Below are 24728 nucleotides of genomic sequence, written 5' to 3' on the forward strand. Positions count from 1 at the left end.
GTTAATTAATTTTTATTGTTCATTCATATAAATAAATGTTTAAATCATCATGTGTCATTATTAACGTGCAACGCACGTTCATAGATACTAGTTCTATTATATGTGTGCAACTTCGTTTCTACACATGGAATAGAGTATATAAAACTAAAATATTATAGAGGGTATTTGTGTGAATAGATAATTTAAACAAAAATATGCGATGCATATTATTTTTAATATACTAGATAAGAAATATATCAACAAAACACACAACAGCATTACTAACACACTATATTCAATAATGTGGTTAGACATACTACCAAACGACTCGCAAGTTTTGATTCATCTTTCTTTTTAGCCACCAAATTCTGCAAAATGACAATTTTAATCATCGAGTGTTAGTAGGAAAGGCGTAAAGCTAGCATTAGTCATTCCGACACTTCCTCCGCCGGTCGGCAATTGCAACCACACCAATATACCGCCGTTGGTGGTTTGCCGCCGGCTTGGCAAATTCTTCCTCTCTTTTCAAGTCAAGGTCAGCAATCAGTATAAACTGTTGACCAGCTCTTTAATCTTATCCCGTTCTGGTCAATTTGTTTAGAGATAAAGATTTAGCTGTATTATTTTTATTTTCCCGTATTTTCCTTTCTTTATTACTGGCCGTATAGTGTAGGATCCGAGCCTATCTATTACAGTGTATTTGTTGAAGGCTATATATTTGCAATTGATGAAAGACGGATTGAGGTTGACTGAGTTATTTCATGTATATATTTCGAATAATTAGAAAGCATCCGAGTTTTATTGACAGCTAATAAGTTTTCAAATTGAATTAAATTTCTGTTCCTTACAGTCCATATACTGTAAGATCCAAAACTGTATATACATTGTGTCTGTTGAAGCCTAGCTGTCTATGAATTTGCATTCGCTGAAGCATAGTTTGAGAATACTTTATTGCTCATGTTTATTTTGAATAATTAGAGCATCCAGGTTTAGTTTGATCGTCTTTATGATTTAGCCACCTTTCATTTTAACCTGGCACTCTGCATGTGAGCTGTAGCAGGCTGCCCAGTAGATCAGTGTACGACGTTAGAGGAATTGTGTACAATTAGAAGCATACCGGCTTTAACCTAAACTGCAACTCTTTTGGTCAAGATACTCAATTTGGTCAGCATTTGTTATTATCTTAGGGATTGTACTAATTTATCCGCCTTATCAGAAAAGATGGAGTACAGAAACAAGCTTGTCTTGGCTCCAATGGTCCGAGTGGTAAGCATCTTCAACTGAAATTGGTGAAATTGGAGCATCTTTTGCTTCTTTCTTTCTCTTTTTTCTTTTCATTTTTTGGTACCTGTTACTTGTTTATTCTGTGGTTGCTTTCTTATTCATTTTCCCATCGCTAGATCTGTATTTCTCTTTCTGAAACTCAGTTCTCGCATTCCAGGAGCTATTAACTTCACTAGGAAGCATAGTTAAGACTGCTCTTAGTATGTCTGTTCTTTATCATATGTTGTTCGTAGATGCCTATGGATCTTATGCTTTCATTTACTTTTGGTCAGGGTACATTGCCATTTAGGCTGCTTGCTGCCCAATATGGTGCGGACATAACCTATGGAGAGGAGATTATTGATCATAAAATCATCAAATGTGAGCGGAGAGTTAATGGTAATTTCTTATTCATCCTTTTTAGCGGCATTCTATCCTTTAACCTTAAGTTTGTTATATATCTTAAGTATCATGTAGTATGTAGAGTTGTACTACTTATGTGAGAGGATGAAATCAACAACTTCAAAAAATACCAATGAAGCAAGGATATTGGCAGTCTTGATTTTATGCAAGATCCTTTGTTTGATGAGTATAACCTTGCTCTGAATGTGCTGTATATGTCAATTGGAATACTTCTATATTTAGTGGATTATCAAGTTGTTACTCCCGTCGTTTCAATTTAAATGACATGCATTCCTTATTAGTCCGTTTCAAAAAGAATTACATATGTCTATATTTGGAAACAATTTAATTTTAAGCTTTTTATTTTACCCGGTTTACCCTTAATGAAAAGCTTTTATAGCCATACAAATGGCAATGACCCTACAAAGCTTTTACCCTTAAGCTTTTGGGACCACATGTTTCAAAAGGCTTCTTTTTTTTCCTCTTAAACTTTGTGCCAACTGCCAAGTCAAACTACATCATCTAAATTGAAATGGAGGGAGTATATGTTAGTGCATGAAGGATGAGGACTCTGAACTTCATTATGTTATGGCTCTCTCTGTCAAGAAATTGAGCTTTTTAATTGAAGATATTTGATGATGAGAAGTTGTACCTGGATACGTAGCTTAAGTGGAATATTTGAGAGATGATTGAACCTTTACTGATGATAGTTATATCAGAACTTTCAAACAAAAAAAAATGGATGTTTTTAGTGTGAGTGCTCATTGCCCTAATTGAGCCTTTTAATTGAAGATATTTGATGATGAGAAGTTATACCTGGATATGTAGCTTAAGTGGAATATTTGAGAGATGATTGAACCTTTACTGATGATAGTTATATCAGAACTTTAGAACAAAAACACTGGATGTTTTTAGTGTGAGTGCTCACTGCCCCTTGAATACCAAACACAGATTTGTAAGCTATTATCTAGGCCCTGTACATTGACATAGTATAGATGTCATCTGATAACTGATTCAGTAGCTTTCCAAGTGGAGAAGATTGATTCAAAGACATTTTTCTGCGAAGGGTGAGGCTGGATTCACAAGTTATCCCTAAGAAAGAGAGTTTCAAGTACCTCGGATCTATAATCAAAGGTAATGAGGAGATTGACGAGGACGTCACACATCGAATTGGAGCGGGATGGATGAAATGGAGGCTCACTTCCGGGGTTTTGTGCGATAAGAAGCTGCCACCAAGACTTAAGGGTAAGTTTTACAGAGTGTCGGTTAGACCAACTATGTTGTATGGGGAGTAATGTTGGTCTGTTAAGAACACCCATGTCCAGAAGGTGAAAGTAGCGAAATGGGGATCCTGGGATGGATGTGTGGATATACTAGGATAGATGAGAGTAGGAATGATGATATTCCGGACGAGGTTGGAGTGGCCCCCGTGGAGGCAAGATGCAGGACGCTAGGTTGAGAGGTACGAGCATGTGAAAAGGAGGTGGATGTCCCGGCGAGGAGGTGAGAGAGGCTGGCCATGGTGGGGCTGAGGAGAGATAGAGGTAGGCCTAAAAAGTATTGGGGAGAGGTGATTAGGCAGGGCATGGCGCAACTTCAGCTTATTGAGGACATGGCCATTGATAGGGGGTATGGAGATTGAGAATTAGGGTAGAAGGTTAGTGGTTAGGTGGGCATGTCTCATTTTCATGCTGGTAGCATTAGTATTAGTCTCGTATTTTCATTTCTCTTTATTCGCAGATTTCTTTTACTATATGTTGTTTCCTTCGCTTCGATTAATCTATCACCTTATCAAATTTGTTTGCTGTTGTTACTACTTGTTGTTTCTGGTCTTTTTTTGAGCCGGGGGTCTATCGGAAATATTCTCTCTACCTTCGTAAGGTATGGGTAAGGTCTGCATACACTCCAGCCTTCCCAGACCCCACTTTGTGGTATTATTGTTGGTTTGTTGTTGTTACATTTATCTGCGAAGGCTTTATGAATTGCTGTTTTTGAGATCGGTATAATTAACTTAGCACTATGCTTTATGCCTTGCTGCTTTACTTCATATTTTTGGGTATTATGAGCATGGATGAATAGGATTCATGGACACTTATTTTTTAAGGGGAAAATGAAACGAAAAGATAAAATATCACATAAGAAGCCTCGCATTTAGTGCAGGTTACCTTGTATAATTTGAGAAGGCAAAAAGAAAATAAAAAATTCCTAAACTCGGTGCATCTAAAATGTTTCTCATGAGTTTTACCCCTTATTCCTTAGATGTCTTAGGGACAACTGACATAGTGGAGAAGGGAACTGATAATGTTGTTTTCAGAACGTGCCCCGAGGAAAGAAATCGAGTTGTATTTCAGATGGGCACTTCTGATGCCATGAGAGCTCTCAAAGCTGCTGAAATAGTGTATGTTTCATTCAGTTCTTTCTTTCTTTTTCCCCTATCATAATCTTTGTACTTTAATTCCTTCTGCTCCACCACCCACCCCCCACACGCACACACAATCTAATGTTCACATGGTCATAAACACATCCACAGTCCTATAGACAGCCTGATTGGATTGGATGCCTATGATGAAATTACACTTTTGTTTCCACTTATTTTACTTTCAATATACGTCTTCTGGCATTTTGGTGATATTTCCTTAAAGTAATGTGATGCATTATGTAGAATATCCATTGGTTATGCAACATTGCATAGAATTGCAATTATGAACCAGCCAAGCAGTTTCTCTTGTGAAATCACCCCCCCCCCCCCCCAAATAAATAAATGAATAATGAATTGCATTCATCAGGAGCAAATACAGATGCCATTAGTTAATAGCTGCTTTCCACCGGCATGCGGGTCCTAATAAGTTTGTACCCTTCTCTCTCTGACTATAAATGGTACCTGCAGAAGTCTTCTTGTGCCATGAAACATTTTCTATATAACAATAGATCCTATTAGTGGTAAAGTAAATATCCCCTGCCCCAGGCAGGGAGAGATGAGGGGTGAGGTAAAATTTGAATGTTCCTGATTTCTGTACTATACATCAAGGTTAAAAATGATATTTTTGGATTTTGTTTACTAATAGGTAGATTTCATATTCCTGGTCTCTATACTGTACATCAATTTTATAAATGATCTTGCTGGATTTCTTTTACTAATTTGCTTGAGGAACTGTCCTTGAAGCGGACTCAGTGCTTTTGCTTTTCATTTTCTCAATGATATCACATCCTTTTTCTGCATTGGATGTCTAGTTTTTGAGTTTAACATGTTGTTAGCAGTATATACAATCGAAGTTTCTGACATTATATTGATGATGGGTGTAGCTGATGTTTATTTAAAGTAACAAGTTTGTCTGAGCTAAACTTATTAATGTTGAACTGCAACAAGCCACATTGTTAAGAATTTTATTCTTTAGGAATTTTTTTTATACTGAATAGCTATTGTAAAATTCCACGAATTGCAGTCTTGTAAGGTTCAGGATCTACATCTTAAGATAATGAAGAAACTTCAAAGCACTTGCTTGATTTTTTTTCTTTTTCTAGAGGTCTTCAGTCCTGACCTAGGCGTGAAAGTTTAAATCAGCAATTATGCTCAATTTCAACAGGAAGTTACTGCATCTGATCAAAATATTGGGCAAAATACAAAATTGGCGGGTTAGCCGAAACTAATTGCATTCGCTAGCCAAAAAGTGTATAAAATATGTATTATGTACTCTTCTAAAAAAATATGTATTATGTATAATTCACATATATACAAAAAATATACATGTTGTTGGCTATTAGTTTTGGGAGCGGCTTAAAATTTAGATTTCTCTAAAATATTGTCTGTCCCTTCTCAGGTGTAAAGATGTAGCAGCAGTGGACATAAACATGGGATGCCCCAAGTCATTCTCTATTAGTGGAGGCATGGGTGCTGCACTGTTGAGCAAACCAGAGCTCATTCATGATGTATGCATTTGTTCTTGCTCCTTCACCCTAGTAGTAAAATTTCCTTGTAATTCAGCATGGAAGTGCATGTCCTGTTCATGATGTTCCTTTCTTCTGAACTCAGATTTTGACAACATTGAGGAGGAACTTGGATATACCAGTAACGTGCAAGATTAGATTATTAAAATCTCCGCAGGATACAGTGGAATTGGCACGACGAATTGAGAGGACTGGTGTCTCTGCCCTTGCTGTCCATGGAAGGTAGGTGATTTCTGTGTATCTGCTTCTCATTGTTCTTTTTACCTAACCTTTTGCTGTGTCATTAACCAACCCTTTGAATATTCAGATTGCCTTCTTTAGGGGGTCAAGTTATTTCATATGGTTATTGGAGTCTTTCTGCCAATATGAGGTGGGGATTGCTGTAGATTCAATCAGTCCACCTTATAAGTGGGGTGGGGACCAATTAGTCTGCTTCTCGGTTATATTGGAAAGTATTGTCTGTTCATGTTTTTGGTTCCCCCACCTCTCTGTCCTTCCATTTTTTGTGTTTTTAACTGATGTTTAAATTTGATTCTGGACATGTCAATTCATGAATTAGTGACCGCATCTCTGGTAAACAGGATTGTTTTTAGTTCTGATCTTCCTTTCATTTGTGGGGGTGGGTTGTTGCGGGTGAGTGGGTAGGTTGATACACACAATTGCCTTTTCTGTGAATTATGTCTGTGCTGTCATTTGTGTAGTCAGTGCTAGATTATTATAATACAGAAATTGAACATGCTATACTTGGAAATGATGTCAGAATTGATTTATGAGGGTACAATTTGACAGTTCTCTAAGCGGCTGAATATGTGTCTGTTTCCATGGAATATGGTTGTCACGATCCAAACTTCGGGCCGCGAAGGGTGCCGAGTCCTACCTGTCGAACACCCTTAAGCATGCGTCTAAGATATAAACATGAATAACATCTTTAAAAAAAAGGATTCCAACAACAAAACTGCTTCCACAACTACGAAAGGAAAATTTCTATATCTCGCATCTACGGAATATGAGAATCTCTTTCGTTGAATTGAAAGAATTTTCTATTGAATGGAACTACGAGAATAACATGCATGAGGAAAACCTGTCCAAAATACATATATACATATATGTGCGAAATATGTAGGGCGAGCCGATAAGGCTGCTATAGACAACTACATATTCAAAATTGGAAGCCGACAAGGCCACATACTACCCAATTATACATGACTGTCTACAGACCTTTAACAGAATATACAACTATACAAGGACGGGATTGGGCCCCGTCATACCCCTATATGTATACAAACATATCATACCAAAATCAAAAGCAGCTCCGGATCAAGTGGAGCACGCCAACTCTCGTTGATCAAGGATTCTAAGAAGGGGGGCCGTCAGCTTGTCTACCTACACCTGCGGGCATGAAACGCAGGCCCCGGAAATAAGGCGTCAGTACGAATGATGTACTGAGTATGTAAGGCATAAAAATCAGTACATAACAGACATAGATGAAACATGGAATAAGAATTTCACCTGTAAGTCTAAATCACTTTGTAAATCCTGAAACATTTATAATGTCATGCACGTGCATATAAATGTCGTGTCATGCATGGGTATAAGGGTACATAGCATCATCAAGCATCTGAGGGCATCCCTTCATATCATCTTGGTCACTGTGGGCAAAATCATCAACATGTACCAGCTGATCAGGTGGTGGTGCGTATATAACGCCATAACCTTTTCCCATATCCCATATCCCATACACACACACACACACACACACATATATATATATAACGCTATTTGGTCATGGGTCAATGTACATGTATAAGTGATTGAAATGCATAAAAATATGTTAATAAGATCAATATACCTTTCGAATAAACTTATCAACTACGTATTTTTTTGAGACCCGAGAACAGAAGATGTGATAATAAGATATATGGGAATTCAAGAACATAGTATGGAAGTTGTGCATTTGCTTGTTTCGTTTGTGTCGTATGGATCATGGCAAAAGGAAAGAAGGGGTAGCCTTAACATACCTGAGTCGATTCTCTTGACAATCCCTCTAACACGCGTTAATTGCGACGAAACACGTAACGGCGAGATCGAAATTAGGGACAATCCGTATGATATTCTTAAGAAAGGATATGTGACTCTTTCTTAAGAGTGGATATGTGACTCACATTTTTAAGAATGCCAAATCCCACATCTAGTGATCGAAAGGGTTGGAAAAAGATTAGCAGGCTGGCAGAAACGGTATTTGTCAAAAGGCGGTAAGGAAGTGCTTATTAAAAGCACTTTATCGAGTATGCCCACCTATTACTTGTCCCTGTTGCAAGCGCCGGTGAGCGAGCATCACAGAAAAACTTGAGCGACTTTAAAGGAATTTTCTTTGGGATGTGGCGGATGGAACTAGAAAGTTTCATTTAGTGAATTGGCAGACAGTCACTTCCCAAAAGAAGTGGGGTGGACTTGGAGTAAAAAATCTTAGGGTATTCAATAGAGCTTTATTGGGGAAGTGGCGGTAGAGATTCGGGGTAGAAGAGCATCCCCTATGGAGGGAGGTCATAGATGAAAAGTACGATTCCACGGGAGGGGGTTGGAGGACCAAGGCAATCACAACACCTTTCGGGTGTGGCATGTGGAGGAGCATCATGAAGAATTGGGAAGCATTCAGTGGCAACATCACTTACAGGGTGGGAGATGGGAGGAGAATCAGCTTTTGGAATCATAGGTGGTGTGGAGAGGATACTCTGAGGGTCTCCTTCCCTCACGTCTTCAGGGTTTCAAACCAAAAGGAATTGATGGTCCAACAGATTCGTAAGGAGCATGGAGGGGGAGGGGTAGTATGGGACCTCTCATTTAGAAGGAACATGCAAGATTGGGAGATTGCGGAGCTCCAAGATTTGTTGACATTGCTATATGGGCAAGACAAGCCCCTGCCATCTTGTGATTCTTGGAGATGGGGTTTGTGTGGCGATGGTTTGTTTACCGTGAAGTCCTTTTACCAGAGTATGTTGGTGAGAGAGGAGGTCACTTTTCCATACTCCTCGATCTGGATTCCTAAGGCGCCCACGAAGGTGTGCTTTTTGCATGGCTAGCGGCGAGGGGAGTGATCTTGACTGCTGAAAATCTTCGAAAGAGAGGAATTACACTTGTTAGTTGGTGCTACATTTGTAAAAGCTCAGGGGAAGAAGTTGATCATCTTTTGTTGCATTGCCCTATGTCCTCGGCTTTGTGGAGGGCAATCCTAAATCTTTTTGGTGTTCAATGGGTGATGCCAAGCACTGTAAAGGAGATGTTACATAGCTGGGCCGGTTTCCGTAGAAGAAGAAAGCAAAAGGCGTGGAAGTTCGCCCCGTTAGCTCTCATGTGGATAGTTTGGGGGGAGAGAAAGAGGAGAGCTTTTGAGGGGATTGAGTCTCCTTTTTTACATCGTAAGAATAGTCTTTTATCTTTGATTGCTTTTTGGTGCACTCATATAGCCCCTACTTGTATAGAAGATTGGGCGTCTTTTGTAGAGAATCATGTTCTGATGTAAATTCTCTACTTTTTGGTATACTTCCTGTATACAGGAGTTCTCTCCATTTGATTAATACAATTTACCTTATCAAAAAAAATCTTGCCATATAATGTAATGTCTTAAGAGTCACAATTCATGGGGTGGCTTACTGCCACGTGGGGGAGGGTAATTTTTATCCAACTCTTTAATTTAATTACCCAATAATTCCTTAATTAACTAGGCAATCTCCTATTATCCAATAATTAATCAATTACCCACATAACTAAGAATTACCTCAACTTACTTAAAATACTACTCACTTTTAACATACCTTATACACCTTACTGTCATGGTCATGTAGTACCTTGTATGGCACTAATTCATAAATACCGGGTATTATAGCTCGGACCGTATTTATCCCAAATCGACAATCTTCAACGAAACTTATTTTCTTTGATTCGTTTACCCTTTAACCTTCTCGACACTTAACTTATCGCCTGTTATAAGTAGCATAAATGCTTATATCCTCAAAAATAATCTCATCCTCGAATCCATGTCGATTAACTTACGGCGAAACTTTAACGTACGAAAACGCGAGATGTAACATCCTTCCCCCTTAGAAACATTCGTCCTCGAATGTTTAATTCTCTAGGATCTATATAAATTTCGGTAGAGTCGCCTTTGTAATAGTAATTTAATCCTTCATTAGAGAACTTAATTATTCAACGCCACAGATTGCCATAATCATCAATCACGACAACGGCCTCACACGACTAGTGAAAATAATTAACGCAAGAATCCATACTCGTACCTTAGGGCTGTGATGTCTTAGTTGGATCCTTCTCTGGAAGAGGAAATAAGTGAGGATACCTATTCGGTTCCCCAAGTCATTTCTTCCACATTATATTTTTTCCAAAGTACTTTCACCGAAGCTACGTCTTTAGTCCTCAATCTCCAAACCTGTCTATCTAGTATAACAATGGGAGCTTCCTCATATGATAGTTGTTCTGTGACCTGAACATCGTCTACTGGCACAACTCTGGAAGGTTCTCCGATACATTTACGGAGCATAGACACATGAAAGACTGGATGTACAGATTCTAAGTCAGAAGGCAAGTCTTACTCAGATGTTACCTGGCCTACCTTGTGTATGATCTTTATATGGTCCAATGTACCGAGGGCTAAGTTTTCTTTTCTTTCCAAACCTCATACGCCTTTCATTGGTGATACCTTTAGGAATACCCAATCGTCAACCTGAAACTCCAAGTCTCGTTGTCGATTATCCGCATAAGACTTCTGGCGGCTTTGAGATGCTAATAGCCTTTCCTGTATAAGCTTAATCTTCTCGATTGCCTGTTGTACCAATTCTGGTCCTGCTAACTTAGTTTTCCCCAACATCGAGCCATCCTATGGGCGACCTACACTTTCGTCCGTGAAGAGCTTCGTATGGAGCTATCTGAATATTGGAAAGATAGCTATTATTATATGCGACCTTAATAAGCGACAGATGATCACCCCAATTACCCTTGAAGTCTATCATACAGGCCCGTAACATATCCTCAAATGTCTGAATAGTACCCTCAGCGTGTCCGTCTGTCTGGGGATGAAGTGCTGTACTAAGACTTACCTGAGTCCCAATCCTTTTTGGAGAGACCTCTAGAAATTAGCTGATAATTGAGCTCCTCTATCCGAGATTATAGATATAGGGACACCATGAAGTCGTACTATCTCCTTAATGTAAAGCCTTGCGTAATCCTCTGCGGAATATCTAGTCCTAACGGGCAGAAAATGGGCTGATTTTGTAAGTCTATCAATAATAACCCATATAGAATTGAACTTACGCTGGGTACGAGGTAAGCCTATGATGAAATCCATATTGATTACTTCCCACTTCCAAGTCGGAATCTCTATAGCCTGCAATAATGGATTTTTGATGTTTAATATTAACCTGCTGACAGTTAGGGCACTGAGCAATAAACTCTGCTATATCCTTTTTCATTCCGCCCCACTAATATATTTCCCTGATATCATGATACATCTTTGTTGAATAATGAGAATAGTGAGTTTCTCCCACAACCTGCCAACGCAGCCCTGCAACATTAGGGATACATAATCGTCCTCGATATCTGAGGACTCCATCTCCTAGAATTTCAAATGGTGTCTTCTCCTTCAGAGGGGTTGTATCTCTATAATGAGCTAATAAAGGATCTTCATACTGGCGTTCCTCCACTTCAGTTACTAAAGAGGATGTTGCCGTGTCCTGAATAGTAATTTTGGTATCACTTGAATCCAATAATCGAACTCGAAGACTGGCTAACTGATGAATCTCATGAGCTATTCCCCTCTTCTCTGGTTGTAAATATGACAGGCTACCCATATATCTACTGCTAAGGGCGCCAGCTACTACGTTCACCTTCCCCGGATGGTATAAAATATCAACGTCATAGTCTTTGAGTAGCTCCAACTATCTCCTTTGGCGCAAATTCAGTTCCTTTTGCTTAAAGATATACTGAAGGCTCTTATGATCCGTATAGATATCAACATTAATGCCATACAAGTAGTGCTTCCACATCTTTAGTGCATGAATCACCTCGGCCAACTCTAAATCGTGGGTCGGGTAATTCTTCTCGTGCTTTCTTAGTTGTCTATAAGCATAAGCTACAATCTTACCATGCTGCATCAGTACACAACCCAATCCAATTCCTGAAGCGTCACAATAGATAGCATAACCATCTGAAGTTAGTCTATCCTTCAATGCCTGGAAACTCCATTTGCAAGCATTAGTCCACTGAAACTTAGCTCCCTTCTGAGTCAACTTGCATGGGTATTCTAATCTTTTACAATTCATGAAATCCCCCCTTTCAAAGGCTCAACGTCATCCTTTATCCATCACAATGACGCCCTTATTCCATTACCAGGGCAACATTCCACCTCTTCTAAATGCTACTAGTCTTAGACTCCTTTGAGTTCATTCAAGCTAAACTAAGCTTTCTATAACTTCGAGAAACAATCAGCTCTCTTATTTTCATGGGCTTAATTCCGAGGACTTATCCATTCTCGTCACCGTCTCACTCACCTTTTCTTATCCTTACTCCTGTCTTCCTAAAACCTTGTCGCTCTACCATACTTTAGCTTGCGACCTACACATATCTATTTATACTTATTCGCAACCTTCGTTCAACTTGCTTGCACCGTAGATTTCCTTATGTTATTCTGGAACATCGAGCGAGACATCACGTCGTCACACTACTTTTGTCAAAGGTGCTGAAAGAGAAGAAAATTCCTTTACAAGTTTCCTGTAACAACCTGCCAAACCGAGAAAGCTACGAACTTCCGTCGGTGTCGTGGGTCTAGGTCTAGTCTTTACTACCTCAATCTTTTGTGTATTAACCCGGATACCTTTGCTTGAAATAATATGCCAAAGGAAAACTACAGAATTCACATTTAGGGAATTTTGCATACAACTTTCCTTTTTGTAGAACTCTGAGCACAATACGCAAATGATCTGCATGCTCAGTCTTTGGACGAGAATACATCAATATATCATCAATAAATACAATTACGAACAGATCTAGAAAGGGTTTGAACACACGGTTCATCATTCCATGATTATTGCTAGGGCATTAGTTAAACCGAATGACATGACACGAAACTCAAGGTGCCATATCTGGTCCTGAATGCTGTCTTCGGGATATCTTTCTCCTTAACCCTTACCTGATGGTACCCGCACCTTACGTCTATCTCCGAAAAACAGTTGGCTCCTTGCAACTGATCAAATAAATCATCAATCCTCGTGAATGGGTACTTGTTTTTTATCGTCACCTTATTCAACTGTCTATAATCGATACACATCCGCAAGGAACTGCTTTTCTTCCTCACAAATAACACAGGTGATCTCTACAGTGATGTACTAGGTCTGATAAAGCCTTTTTCAAGCAAGTCCCTTAGTTGTTCCTTCAACTCTTTCAGCTCTACGGGTGCCTATTCTACTGGGAGGAGTAGATGTTGGTTGAGTATCTGGCAGTAGGTCAATAGCAAACTCAATTTCTCGCTCTGGCGGAAGACCGTGAAGTTCATCGGGAAAAGCATCGGGAAACTCACTAACCATAGGGATAGATTGACCTGGTTGGTGACTTTACCTTCACTTCCTTTACCCGAACTAAGTGATAAATGTAATCCTTTATGATTATTTTTCTTGCCTTGATATAGGAAATAAATCTACCTCTCGCCAATGCCGTATTACCTTTCCACTTCGAAAACAGGCTCTCCTGGGAATTGAAATCGAACCATCTTTGATCTACACTCGATGTTAACATAACAAAAGCCAACCAGTCCATACCTATTATAACATCAAGTTCTACCCAACCGAGCACCACGTACCTTATCCTTGTTTATTATCAAACCTATTACGGGCCACATCCATACATATATATATAAGTAATAATATTAGGACTCAACTTGCATAACTAATTCAGAAAAAAGGTTTATATAGATACATAGGGGTCGACAAGGCCGTAGACATGTCATACCCAAAACTATACACGTGATACCGTCGGCAAAACTTCTAAGAAAACATAACCATAATATATATAAGTCGGGAAGGGCTCTCTACGTCCTCATAAAACAACCTAACATATTCAGAACCCTGACTTGGTAATACTCCAAGAAGAGTGGAGCTCGCCAACCAAAAGCTGACATTCGGAGGAAGTCTAAAGTAGAGGGTCCTTGCCTCATCCTATGTGAGAGCCTCGATCAGACACACTTCGAAGCGGAATCTTCATATCCTTATCGATTACCTTTCTCCTCTTGGCCCGACAACTATCATCTTCCTCTGCATATCCCATAACATACATAGACGAACCGTGATTGACGGACTCCCAAGACTGTGGACTATCTGGAACCTCGGAAGAGCTTCCTAACATAATTTTGAGCCTAACGGGAATCCGGTTGTGCCAATCCGTGCACCACTCCCCTTATACCCTGATCAACGAGCCTTGATAATGAAACTAAGGGCCTTGGTGAGGTCGGAACCCCTCTCACCCCATCTGCTGCCGTAGTGATCGAAACAGCTCGAACGGATGACTCATATAGATCCTCCTCAATAGAACCCATGATCTCTGATGTGTCTGAGTCCATAGTGTAACTTATATCTCCTTCTAACACTTTTGTAGCCTTCTGACCCGTGCTAGCGGCTTGCGCCTGTCGTCTAGTAGTAATAGGCATCACTGAAAACATAAATAAGGTAAAAGATTAGGAGTGGATACTTATGACTCAGCTCTATCGCACAATCTGGATTAGAAAGAAAAGTAACCATTCTAAATATCCTGTAGCTTCCTGTTTATTAGTGTGGTGCACAACACACCCATAAACAACACTCTACGAGACACGGTCCGTAGACAACCCTAGGACAGAACTGTTCTGATACCACTTTTGTCACAACCCAAACCGATGGGCCGCGACGGGTGCCCGAGTCCTACCTGTCGAATACCCTTAAGCATGCGTCTAAGATATAAACATGAATAACATTTGCTGAACTACGAGAATAACATGCGTGAGGAAAACCTGTCCAAAATACATATATACATATACGTGCGAAATACGTAGGGCGAGCCGATAAGGCTGCTATAGACAACTACATATTCAAAACTGGAAGCCGACAAGGCCACATACTACCCAAGTATACATGACTGTCTACAGACCTCTAACAGAATATACAACTATACAAGGACGGGATTGGGCCCCGTCATACCCCTATATGTATACAAACATATCATACCAAAATCAAAAGCAGCTCCGGATCAAGTGGAGCACGCCAACTCTCGTTGATCAAGGATTCTAAGAAGGGGGACCGTCAGCTTGTCTACCTACACCTGCGGGCATGAAACGCAGGCCCCTGAAATAAGGCGTCAGTACGAATGATGTACTGAGTATGTAAGGCATAAAAATTAGTACATAACAGATATAGATGAAACATGGAATAAGAATTCCGCCTGTAAGTCTAAATCACATTGTAAATCCTGAAACATTTATAATGTCATGCACGTGCATATACATGTCGTGTCATGCATGGGTATAGGTGTACATAACATCATCAAGCCTCTGAAGGCATCCCATCATATCATCTTGGCTACTGTTGGCAATATCATCAACATGTACCAGCTGATAAGGTGGTGGTGCGTATATAACGCCATAACCTTTTCCCATATCCCATATACATATAATTACATATGAATATACGCGTATATAACACCATCTGGTCATGGGTCAATGTACATGTATAAATGATTGAAATGCATAAAAATATGTTAATAAAATCAATATACCTTTCGGATAAACTTTATCAACTACGTATTTTTCTGAGACCCATGAACAGAAGATGTGATAATAAGATACATGGGAATTCAAGAATATAGGCACCTCTAATACTTCTATGAATAGAATCATTTATGGAAGTTGTGCATTTGCTCGTTTCATTTGTGTCGTATAGATCATGGTTCATGGCAAAAGAAAAGAAGGGATAGCCTTAACATACTTGAGTCGATTCTCTTGACATTCCCTCTAACACACGTTGATTGAAACGAAACACGTAACGGCGAGATCGAAATAGGGGACAATCCGTATGATATTCTTGAGAAAGATTGCATTGTACTTCCTTATAATTGCCAAATCTTACGTTCTGATATATAACTCACGTTCTTAAGAAAGGATATGTGACTCTTTCTTAAGAATGGATATGTTAAGAATGGATATGTGACTCTTTCTTAAGAATGGATATGTTAAGAATGGATATGTGACTCTTTCTTAAGAGTGGATATGTGACTCACGTTTTTAAGAATGCCAAATCCTACATCTATAATCTTGCCGCATAATGTAATGTCTTAAAGAGTCACAATTCATGGGGTGGCTTACTGCCTCGTGGGGGAGGGTTAAATTTTATCTAATTCTTTAATTAATTACCCAATAATTCCTTAATTAACTAGGCAATCTCCCATTACCCAATAATTAATCAATTACCCACATAATTAAGAATTATCTCAACTTACTTAAAATACTACTCACTTTTAACATACCTTATACACCTTACTATCATGGTCATGTAGTACCTTGTATGGCACTAGTCATAAATACCGGGTATTATAGCTCGGACCATATTTTATCCCGAATCGTCAATCTTCAACGAAACTCATTTTCTTTGATTCGTTTACCCTTTAACCTTCACGGCACTTTATTTATCGCCTGTTATAAGTAGCATAAACGCTTATATCCTCAAAAATAATCTCATCCCTGAATCCACGTAGATTAACTTACGGCGAAACTTTAACGTACGAAAACGCGAGATATAACAATGGTCATCGGTCATTTTTGGTTTTGTTTCGGATAGATAGTCATCACTGATTGCTTGTTTGTGCTTTCTTCTATTTGGGGCTTTTAATTTGAGGGCAAGTGATATAAGATATTTCCTCATGCTTATTGATTGAACTATAGGAAAGTTCAAGACAGGCCAAGAGATCCTGCAAAGTGGAGTGAGATTGCTGATGTTGCTGCTGCTCTCTCTATTCCAGTTATAGCAAATGGTGATGTTTTTGAATATGAGGATTTTCAACGTATTAGAGATGCAACAGGTGTGCCTATACTTCTCATAAATGTTCTTGTTCTCACATTGTTCTCTGATGAATCCATTTGCACTTTCTGGGTGAAGTTTTCTTTAGATGTTAATAGATCTGAATGTTTTGGCACAACTATTTTGTCACAATATGACAAGAAATATATGTTTATTAAGATAAACATATCCGTATATGGGTATATATCTTTGGTTTTCATCGGATGTCCTTAGATTTAAGGAAACAGGATCAAATAGCTTATATATTTTTTAATATGCTTAGTTGGCATTATGCTTAGACACTTGATGGTTCTTTCTTGTGAAAGATGTATACAGACATTTCGAATACAGGAATTTTTCCGTCAATCAATAAGTTAATTACTTCTACAAAAAATGTAGAAAAAGCTTGAATTCTTGCTTCTGGATACTTCTATCTTTAGCTCTAAAGAATTGTGGATGCATTTGACAGTTTTAGGTGTTCAAGATGAAGGATAGATACCATATATGGGTTTCATTTTTATCCAGCTTTTATCAGTACAGTCTAAGAACTTTTTTTTTGGGGTGGGGGGGGGGGTAGGGGGGGTAGGGGGGCATGTTGTGGTTTACATATGGTCCAACATCAACTGATCGTCAAATGGAAGCTTTGGTTCTTCTTTGTCTTCCTTCTCCTTGTTAAATAGTTAGTCATGTTTAGTGTCCCACATCGGGAAGTAGATACCTATTATTATGTAAGTACTGTATATAAATAGGGTTGTACAACACTTTAATCAATATAAGATTTTTCTTCCGTGCATTCTCACATAGTATCAGAGCCAGACCCATCCCAATTTATTGTTACCGATGTTGGGCCCCCGTTTATATTGTCCACGCTCTAGTTGCATGCCTGGGCGTGAGGGGGGGGGGTGTTGAGTTGTGTCCCACATCGGTGGGTTATGGGTATCTTGGTCTTCTTATATGGTCCTGGGCAATCCTCACCTCACAAGCTAGCTTTTGGGGTTGAGTTAGGCTCAAGGCCCATTCTTAACATGGTATCAGAGCGATCGTGGGAGATTTATCGCTGTGCATAAATTACAGCGACTCCGGGAAGAGAAATCAGTCAACCGGAAGTCTTTTCCAACAAACACTGGTCTGCCGCAACTAAAAATCCACTTTTGGTCAGTGTTGTGCAAAAACCAACATCACCACGAAGTAGATCGGCCTCTGGGGACCAACCCATAAAAAAATCTCAGTCAGAAAATACTCCACGCGCTCCTACGCGCCGCTGGGAAAAAAAATCCGGCAAAGTTCCGACGTCACGCGCTGGCGCGTGGGGCACCTTCCAGCCATTTTTTGGCGACGACTCTTCAGGACAACTTGTTCCCCTTGCAATTCCGAGCCTACCCATCCAATTTAAATCAAATTCCGACTACTTTTATATTTTTCCGATGTGAATAGTGATTTTTCTGACGTGAACAGTAATTTTCAGAAAAAATCTGCTTTTTCCGGTTCAACATTATAATGACATTCATATCTGAAGCCTTTAACTCACAATCCGTTGGATCCTATGCATTGAATCCAATCCAGATGGTTTCTTTACCGGATTATATTGAGTTCCTTCGGTACAAAGCATGTAAACAGTCTTCAGGGATAGCTTCCGTAGTTCAAACAGATAGTAGTGCGACTTGTATCTCCCAATCTTCAACTTCTGAGTCTTGGGTCATTGATTCAGGTGCATCTGATCATATTTCTGGTAACAAATCTCTTTTCACTAGTATTTCATATTCTCAATCGCTTCCAATAGTCACAATGGCCAATGGGTCTCAAACCATGGCAACTGTAATAGGTCAAGCAAGTCCACTTCCTTCCTTACCTTTAGATTCAGTTCTTTATGTTCCCGGTAGTCCTTTTAATCTCATAGCCGTTAGTCACTTAGCCAAATCACTTAAATCTGCTGTTTTATTTCTTGATGACCTTGTTTTTATACAGGAACGCAGTACAGGGCGAATCATTGGTACCGGACGTGAATCAGATGGACTTTATTATCTTATCCTTGCAAAATCACATGGACTCACATCTTGTCTTCCTTCAATAACTTGTCCCGTTACCGAGTCACCAGATTTATTACATGAGCGGTTGGAACATCCTAGTTTGTCAAAACTTCAGAAAATGGTACCTGGCTTATCTCACTTGTACACTCTAGAGTGTGAGTCATGTCAGCTCGGTAAGCATACCCGCTCCCATTTCCCTCAGCGTCTTGATAATAGAGCAGAGTCACCTTTTAGTCCATTCAGATGTTTGGGGTCCTAGTCGGCTCAGTTCTACCTTGGGATTCCGCTACTTTGTCAGTTTCATTGATGATTATTCCAGGTGCACTTGGATATTTTTGATGAAAAATCGGTTTGAGTTGTTTTCTATTTTCCAGACCTTCCACTCTGAAATTCAAAATCAATTTGGGGTTTCTATCCGCACATTTCGTAGTGATAATGTCCTAGAGTATTTGTCTTCGCCATTTCAGCAGTTTATGAACTCTCATGGAATTATTCATCAAACATCTTGTCCGTACACATCTCAACAAAATGGGGTAGCTGAAAGAAAGAATAGATATCTTATTGAAACTGCTCGTACCCTACTCATACAATCTCATGTTCCGTTGCGTTTTTGGGGGATGCAGTTCTTACATCTTGCTATTTTATTAATCGTATGTCATTTTCACCTATCCAGAATCAAGTTCCATTCTGTGTCGTGTTTCCCCACTTACCTTTGTTCTCTCTTCCACCCCGTGTCTTTGGAAGCACATGTTTTGTTCATAACCTTACTCCAGGAAAAGATAAGTTAGCTCCTCGTGCTCTTAAGTGTGTATTTTTGGGTTACTCGAGAAAGCAAAAAGGGTATCGATGCTATTCTCCTGACCTCCAGCGGTACCTTATGTCTGCTAATATTACCTTCTTTGAAACTCAATCATACTTCACAGGTGCAGGTAATCACTTAGATATTTCTGAGGTGTTACCAGTTTCATTTTTTGGAGATTCAGTCACTATCTCCCATTCATCTTCCTCTACAACTCCAGCTCCACCACCAACTGCTCCAGTTGCCGCTCCACCACCTACTGCTCCAGTTGCAGCTCCACCACCTATAGCTCCAGTTCCACCACCTAGTCCAGTTCAACCTTATGCAACTCCACCACTCTTGACTTATCATCGTCGTCCACGTCCAACATCAGGCCCAGGTGATTCACGTCCTGCATCAGATTCTGCACCTACTGCGGACTTGTCTCCTCTTAGTCAACCAATTGCACTCCGCAAAGGTGTACGATCCACTCTTAATCCTAATCCCCATTATGTCGGTTTAAGTTATCATCGTCTGTCATCACCTCATTATGCTTTTATATCATCTTTGTCCACTGTTTCTATCCCAAAGTCTACAGGTGAGACACTATCTCATCCAGGATGGTGACATGCTATGATTGAGGAGATGTATGCTTTACATGCGAGTGGCACTTGGGAGCTTGTTCCTCTTCCTTTGTGTAAGTCTACTGTTGGTTGTCGTTGGGTTTATGAAGTCAAAGTTGGCCCGGATGGCCAGGTTGATCGTCTTAAGGCTCGTCTTGTTGCAAAAGGATATACCTAGATTTTTGGGCTTGATTATAGTGACACTTTCTCTCCCGTGGCTAAAGTAGCATCTGTTCGTCTCTTCTTGTCCATGGCTATTGTACGTCATTGGCCTCTTTATCAGTTAGACATTAAGAATGCTTTCCTCCACAGTGATCTTGAGGAAGAAATTTATATGGAGCAACCACCTGGTTTTGTTGCTCAGGGGGAGTCTAGTGGTCTTGTATGCCGATTGCGCAGGTCACTATATGGTTTGAAACAGTTCCCTCGAGCTTGGTTTGGTAAGTTCAGCACAGTTATTCAGGAGTTAGGCATGACTCATAGTGAAGCTGATCACTCTGTGTTTTATCGGCATTATGCTCCTAATACGTGTATTTATTTGGTGGTTTATGTTGTTGATATTGTTATTACTAGCAATGATCAGGATGGTATTACTAATCTGAAGCAGCATCTCTTTCAGCACTTCCAGACTAAGGATCTGGGCAGATTGAAGTATTTTCTAGGTATTGAGGTTGCTCATTCTAGCTCAGGTATTGTTATTTCACAGCGGAAGTATGCTTAGACATTCTTGAGGGAACTGAAATGATGGGCTGTAGACCTGTTGACACTCATATGGATCCGAATGCTAAGCTTCTGCCTTGACAGGGGAGAATCTTAGAAATCCCACGAGATATAGGAGGTTGGTTGGCAAATTGAATTACCTCACAGTGACTAGACCTGACATTTCTTTTCCGGTGAGTGTTGTAAGTCAGTTTATGGATTCTCCATGTGATAGTCACTGGGATGCAGTTGTTCGCATTATTCGGTATATAAAGTCAGTTCCAGGCAAAGGGTGACTATTCGAGGATCGAGGCCGCGAGCAGATTATTGGGTACACAGATGCTGATTGGGCAGGATCACCTTCTGATAGACGTTCTACGTCTGGATATTGTGTTCTAGTAGGAGGTAATTTGGTCACTTGAAAGAGCAAGAATTGGAAGAGCAAGAAACAGAATGTAGTTGCTCGATCTAGCGCCGAAGCCGAATATCGGGCTATGGCTATGGCAACATGTGAGCTAGTTTGGATCAAGCAGTTGCTCAAGGAGTTGAAGTTCGGAGAAATCAGCAAGATGGAAATGGTGTGTGATAATCAAGCAGCTCTTCATATTGCGTCAAATCTGGTGTTCCATGAGAGGAGAAACACATTGAGATCGACTGTCACTTTGTCAGAGAAAAGATACTCTCAGGAGATATTGTTACAAAGTTTGTAAAGTCGAATGATCAGCTAGCAGATATTTTCACTAAGTCTCTTACTGGTTCTCGTATTAGTTACATCTGTAACAAGCTCGATAGATATGATTTATATGCACCGGCTTGAGGTGGAGTGTTAAGTAGTTAGTCATGTTTAGTGTCCCACAATCGGGAGGAGATACCTATTATTATGGAATTACTGTGTATAAATAGGGTTGTACAACACTTTATTCAATATAAGATTTTTCTCCCGTGCATTCTCACATCCCTAAAGGAAGACAAACGTGTTAATGCACTAAAAATGGAGTTTTAGCACAGCTCTGCAACAGCAATAGCTTCATGCGAAGTTGTTGATGGTTGATCTGTTTGAACTAAGTCTTATAGGTCATCTAACTGCTTAGCAAATTCATCTGGATGCTTGCAGCTCAAGCCCATTAACTCTTTTAAGCTATGTTGTTCGGATCCTCCAAAAAAGCAGCTGCACCCGTGTCAGACCCTCCAAAAAATGCATTTCTGGAGGATCCGACACGGGTGTGATGATATTTTTGGAGGTTTCGAGCAATGTAGCTTCTAATTCAAAAAGCTATAATCAGAGAGATTTTATGCCCCAGAAATACAAAATTAATCTTTGTAAGCATGCTTCCTATTAACTTGATGATTGTCTTTCTATCTGTTTTTATGAATATCTACATGGTTGTTTCTGCTTATAGTTTGCAACATTTAACAACTTTATTTTATAGGTGCTTCATCTGTGATGGTTGCAAGAGGAGCCATTTGGAATGCTTCTATATTCTCTTCCGTGGGGAAAATACCACGGGAAGATGTCAAAAGAGAGTATGTGAGAAAGGTATTAGGACTGGGAAATCAGATGTGAATCAATCTTTATTACATTTTAAAATTAGAGTCCGAATTAAGTAGCCACTTTGTCCATCCAGCGTATTAGTGAAATAGACTAAAGTATATTCAACATTTGTTTGAAATTGAAGATGATGAAGTCATTGGCTTCCTATATGTTTGGTGAAAAGGATTAATTCATTGGCTTCCTATATGTTTTTCACTGCAAATATAAGTAACATGTCTAGGTGCTTTGGTTGCAGAGTATATTGTGGGATAATGATATCAAAAGCACAAAGCACACCCTGAAGGAAATGATAATGCAGTATTCTTCCCTTGGGCTCCCAGAGGGACAGGCGGTAATTAAATCGGATACCTTGGCTGATCTAGCGTAAGTTTTGCTGTCTGCTGCTCTTACATCCACCCGTAGTTCCATGTGTCCGGAGCAAAATTTAGTTTCTGTTCAGTTAGTTTCCAAATTATGTTCGTGTTCTGATTCCTACTATGGGTAGTTTGGATGTTGTGGTCTGGTATATATATATATATATATATATATATATATAGACATCTTCTTCACTCTCTCTCCCTTCCTTTATTTTCTACGTATTCACATTATTTGCTCATTTGAATTTTGAACAGTTGCTCAAAATTTCTGACTCAATAGAAACAAGGATTTAACTTTTGAGGAGGTGACATGGTGACTTTTACAATTCGTGAGGTTCTTAATCATACTTTCATCCTTGTACCATTATTCACTTTGAGATTTGTCCAACATTGGGCATGGTTCATAAGTCCACAACATTTACTACTATTTCCCATTGTTACAACTCTTCGCATTTAAGCTGTATATTGATAGAACTAGTCAAGTGACAATGATTGGACTAGTTAGTTCTGAAATATATTATTCCGGAGCCCTTGTTATTGTGGTTAGTGCTACTTCGGGTAGGAGGCAAGGAGAACAGAGAGAGTATTGATACCTTTTTCAACCCCTCTGTAAGTGGTCAAAAATGAGTTTGAGAGGGCGTTTGGAAGATATCATCCCTAGAGGTTTCTTCCTTGGATGGGCAGCTGCATGTGAAGCAGTACTTATCCAAGACAATCTCCCCCAAAGTAAAAGAGGAAGATTGTGGTTTAATAGATAGTTCATTTGTGAACGGTATGACTAAATTTGCTAATCATCTTTCTTTGCAAAATGGGGTGGTGAAGATCAGTCGAGCATGTTCTTTTTTGTTTGGGATAGAATGAGTATCTCTGAGGTCAGTGATGGAATATTTATTTAGTTGGATGGGTTGTACTGTATGTACGACTATTTAAGAATTTTGGAAACTTCTTATATTCATCATGTGCTACTTTGAAAGAACCGGAAAATGTTTCGAGCCAATGTCTATGTACAGTTTGATATTTAAAAATTGCTTAGTCATAGAATGGAGTAATAAGGAGTTGGTTGTACATGCTCATTTAACCTTCACAAAGGTAAGGGCGTGAAGGTAAGATCTACGCCCCCCCCCCCCCCCCCCCAAGACCCTACTTGGTGGGATTACAGTGGGTGTTATTGTCGTCGTTGTTGTACATGGTCATTTGCTTCCGAGGCGCTGGCGCTGACATAAAGCCATGTCAACTACACCTAGATTGAATTACTTAGATATATGAGTCTTCCTCAAACATTTTTTCCCTTCCTCTGGGTGGTCTGGGGCACCTAATGTTTTACTAACTGCATATTTATTGTGTTCCAGGCAACTTTATGGTGAAGAAAAATACTATGAATATGTCACAGAAAGCTGGAGGAGTAGATGACATATATAAATGGTTTCTCCCTCTCTGATCGTAGAATTCAATACACAAAGATATTGGTTGGTGAGAAGATGGCCAACTATAATTTATGAAGCTAGTGGAGTGTTTGAAGCAAGTGCTAGAGTTGGACCTTGCACATGAGGTTGTTAATGAGTTGAAGAGTAACTTAGTTGTGGCTTCTTTCCGAGCTATGTGACTCTATACCCGAATGATATCTCTTGTTTGAGTTTAACGAAACATTCAAAAAAAAACCTGAAGAAATCCTCCAGACTGCAAAAGTCCGAGCAATATTCATTGCAGGCCTTACACTAAATTGAACAAGTGGGTTACCTGCATAAAACGACTTTGTATCGTTTGGTTGTATAAGGGGTACCATTGAAGTCTTTGCTTTATTCCCTTGGATCATTTTGCAGACATCCTTTGCAAATCTAAGATATTTATGGGGAAGTGAGATACTGAAATCATGTACACTAAACAATTTCTCCTGGTATATTTCTTCAAGTTTGTGATCTTGTTTTTGATAAGACTATTTGCATTTGAATGGAGTAATTTATGGAAAATACCTATTGAGCTTAAACTAATTATCCTTCTCTACCCATTTGAAAATTAGTTACAA

General features: G+C 39.5%; 1 protein-coding gene across 3 annotated transcripts; it reads left to right on the forward strand.

Moving 5' to 3' along the window:
- The first annotated feature begins 268 nt into the window (after positions 1-268).
- Positions 269-24693, forward strand: LOC109213566 (tRNA-dihydrouridine(20) synthase [NAD(P)+]-like). 3 transcript variants are annotated; one of them, XM_019377381.1, is made up of 10 exons: positions 269-514; positions 1167-1245; positions 1536-1641; positions 3904-4042; positions 5463-5571; positions 5675-5811; positions 16556-16692; positions 22228-22334; positions 22585-22712; positions 24055-24693. In XM_019377381.1, exons 2-10 carry the CDS (start codon positions 1201-1203, stop codon positions 24113-24115), a joined length of 969 nt encoding a protein of 322 aa, XP_019232926.1. In that variant the 5' UTR covers positions 269-514; positions 1167-1200; the 3' UTR covers positions 24116-24693. The 3 variants fall into 3 exon arrangements, with proteins under 3 accessions (XP_019232926.1, XP_019232924.1, XP_019232925.1); XM_019377379.1 differs by having other exon boundaries at positions 1196-1245; XM_019377380.1 differs by having other exon boundaries at positions 1201-1245.
- Positions 24694-24728: the final 35 nt, after the last annotated feature.

This window comes from Nicotiana attenuata, unplaced genomic scaffold (assembly GCF_001879085.1).
Source record: "Nicotiana attenuata strain UT unplaced genomic scaffold, NIATTr2, whole genome shotgun sequence".
In the NCBI taxonomy this organism is placed as follows: Eukaryota; Viridiplantae; Streptophyta; class Magnoliopsida; order Solanales; family Solanaceae; genus Nicotiana; species Nicotiana attenuata.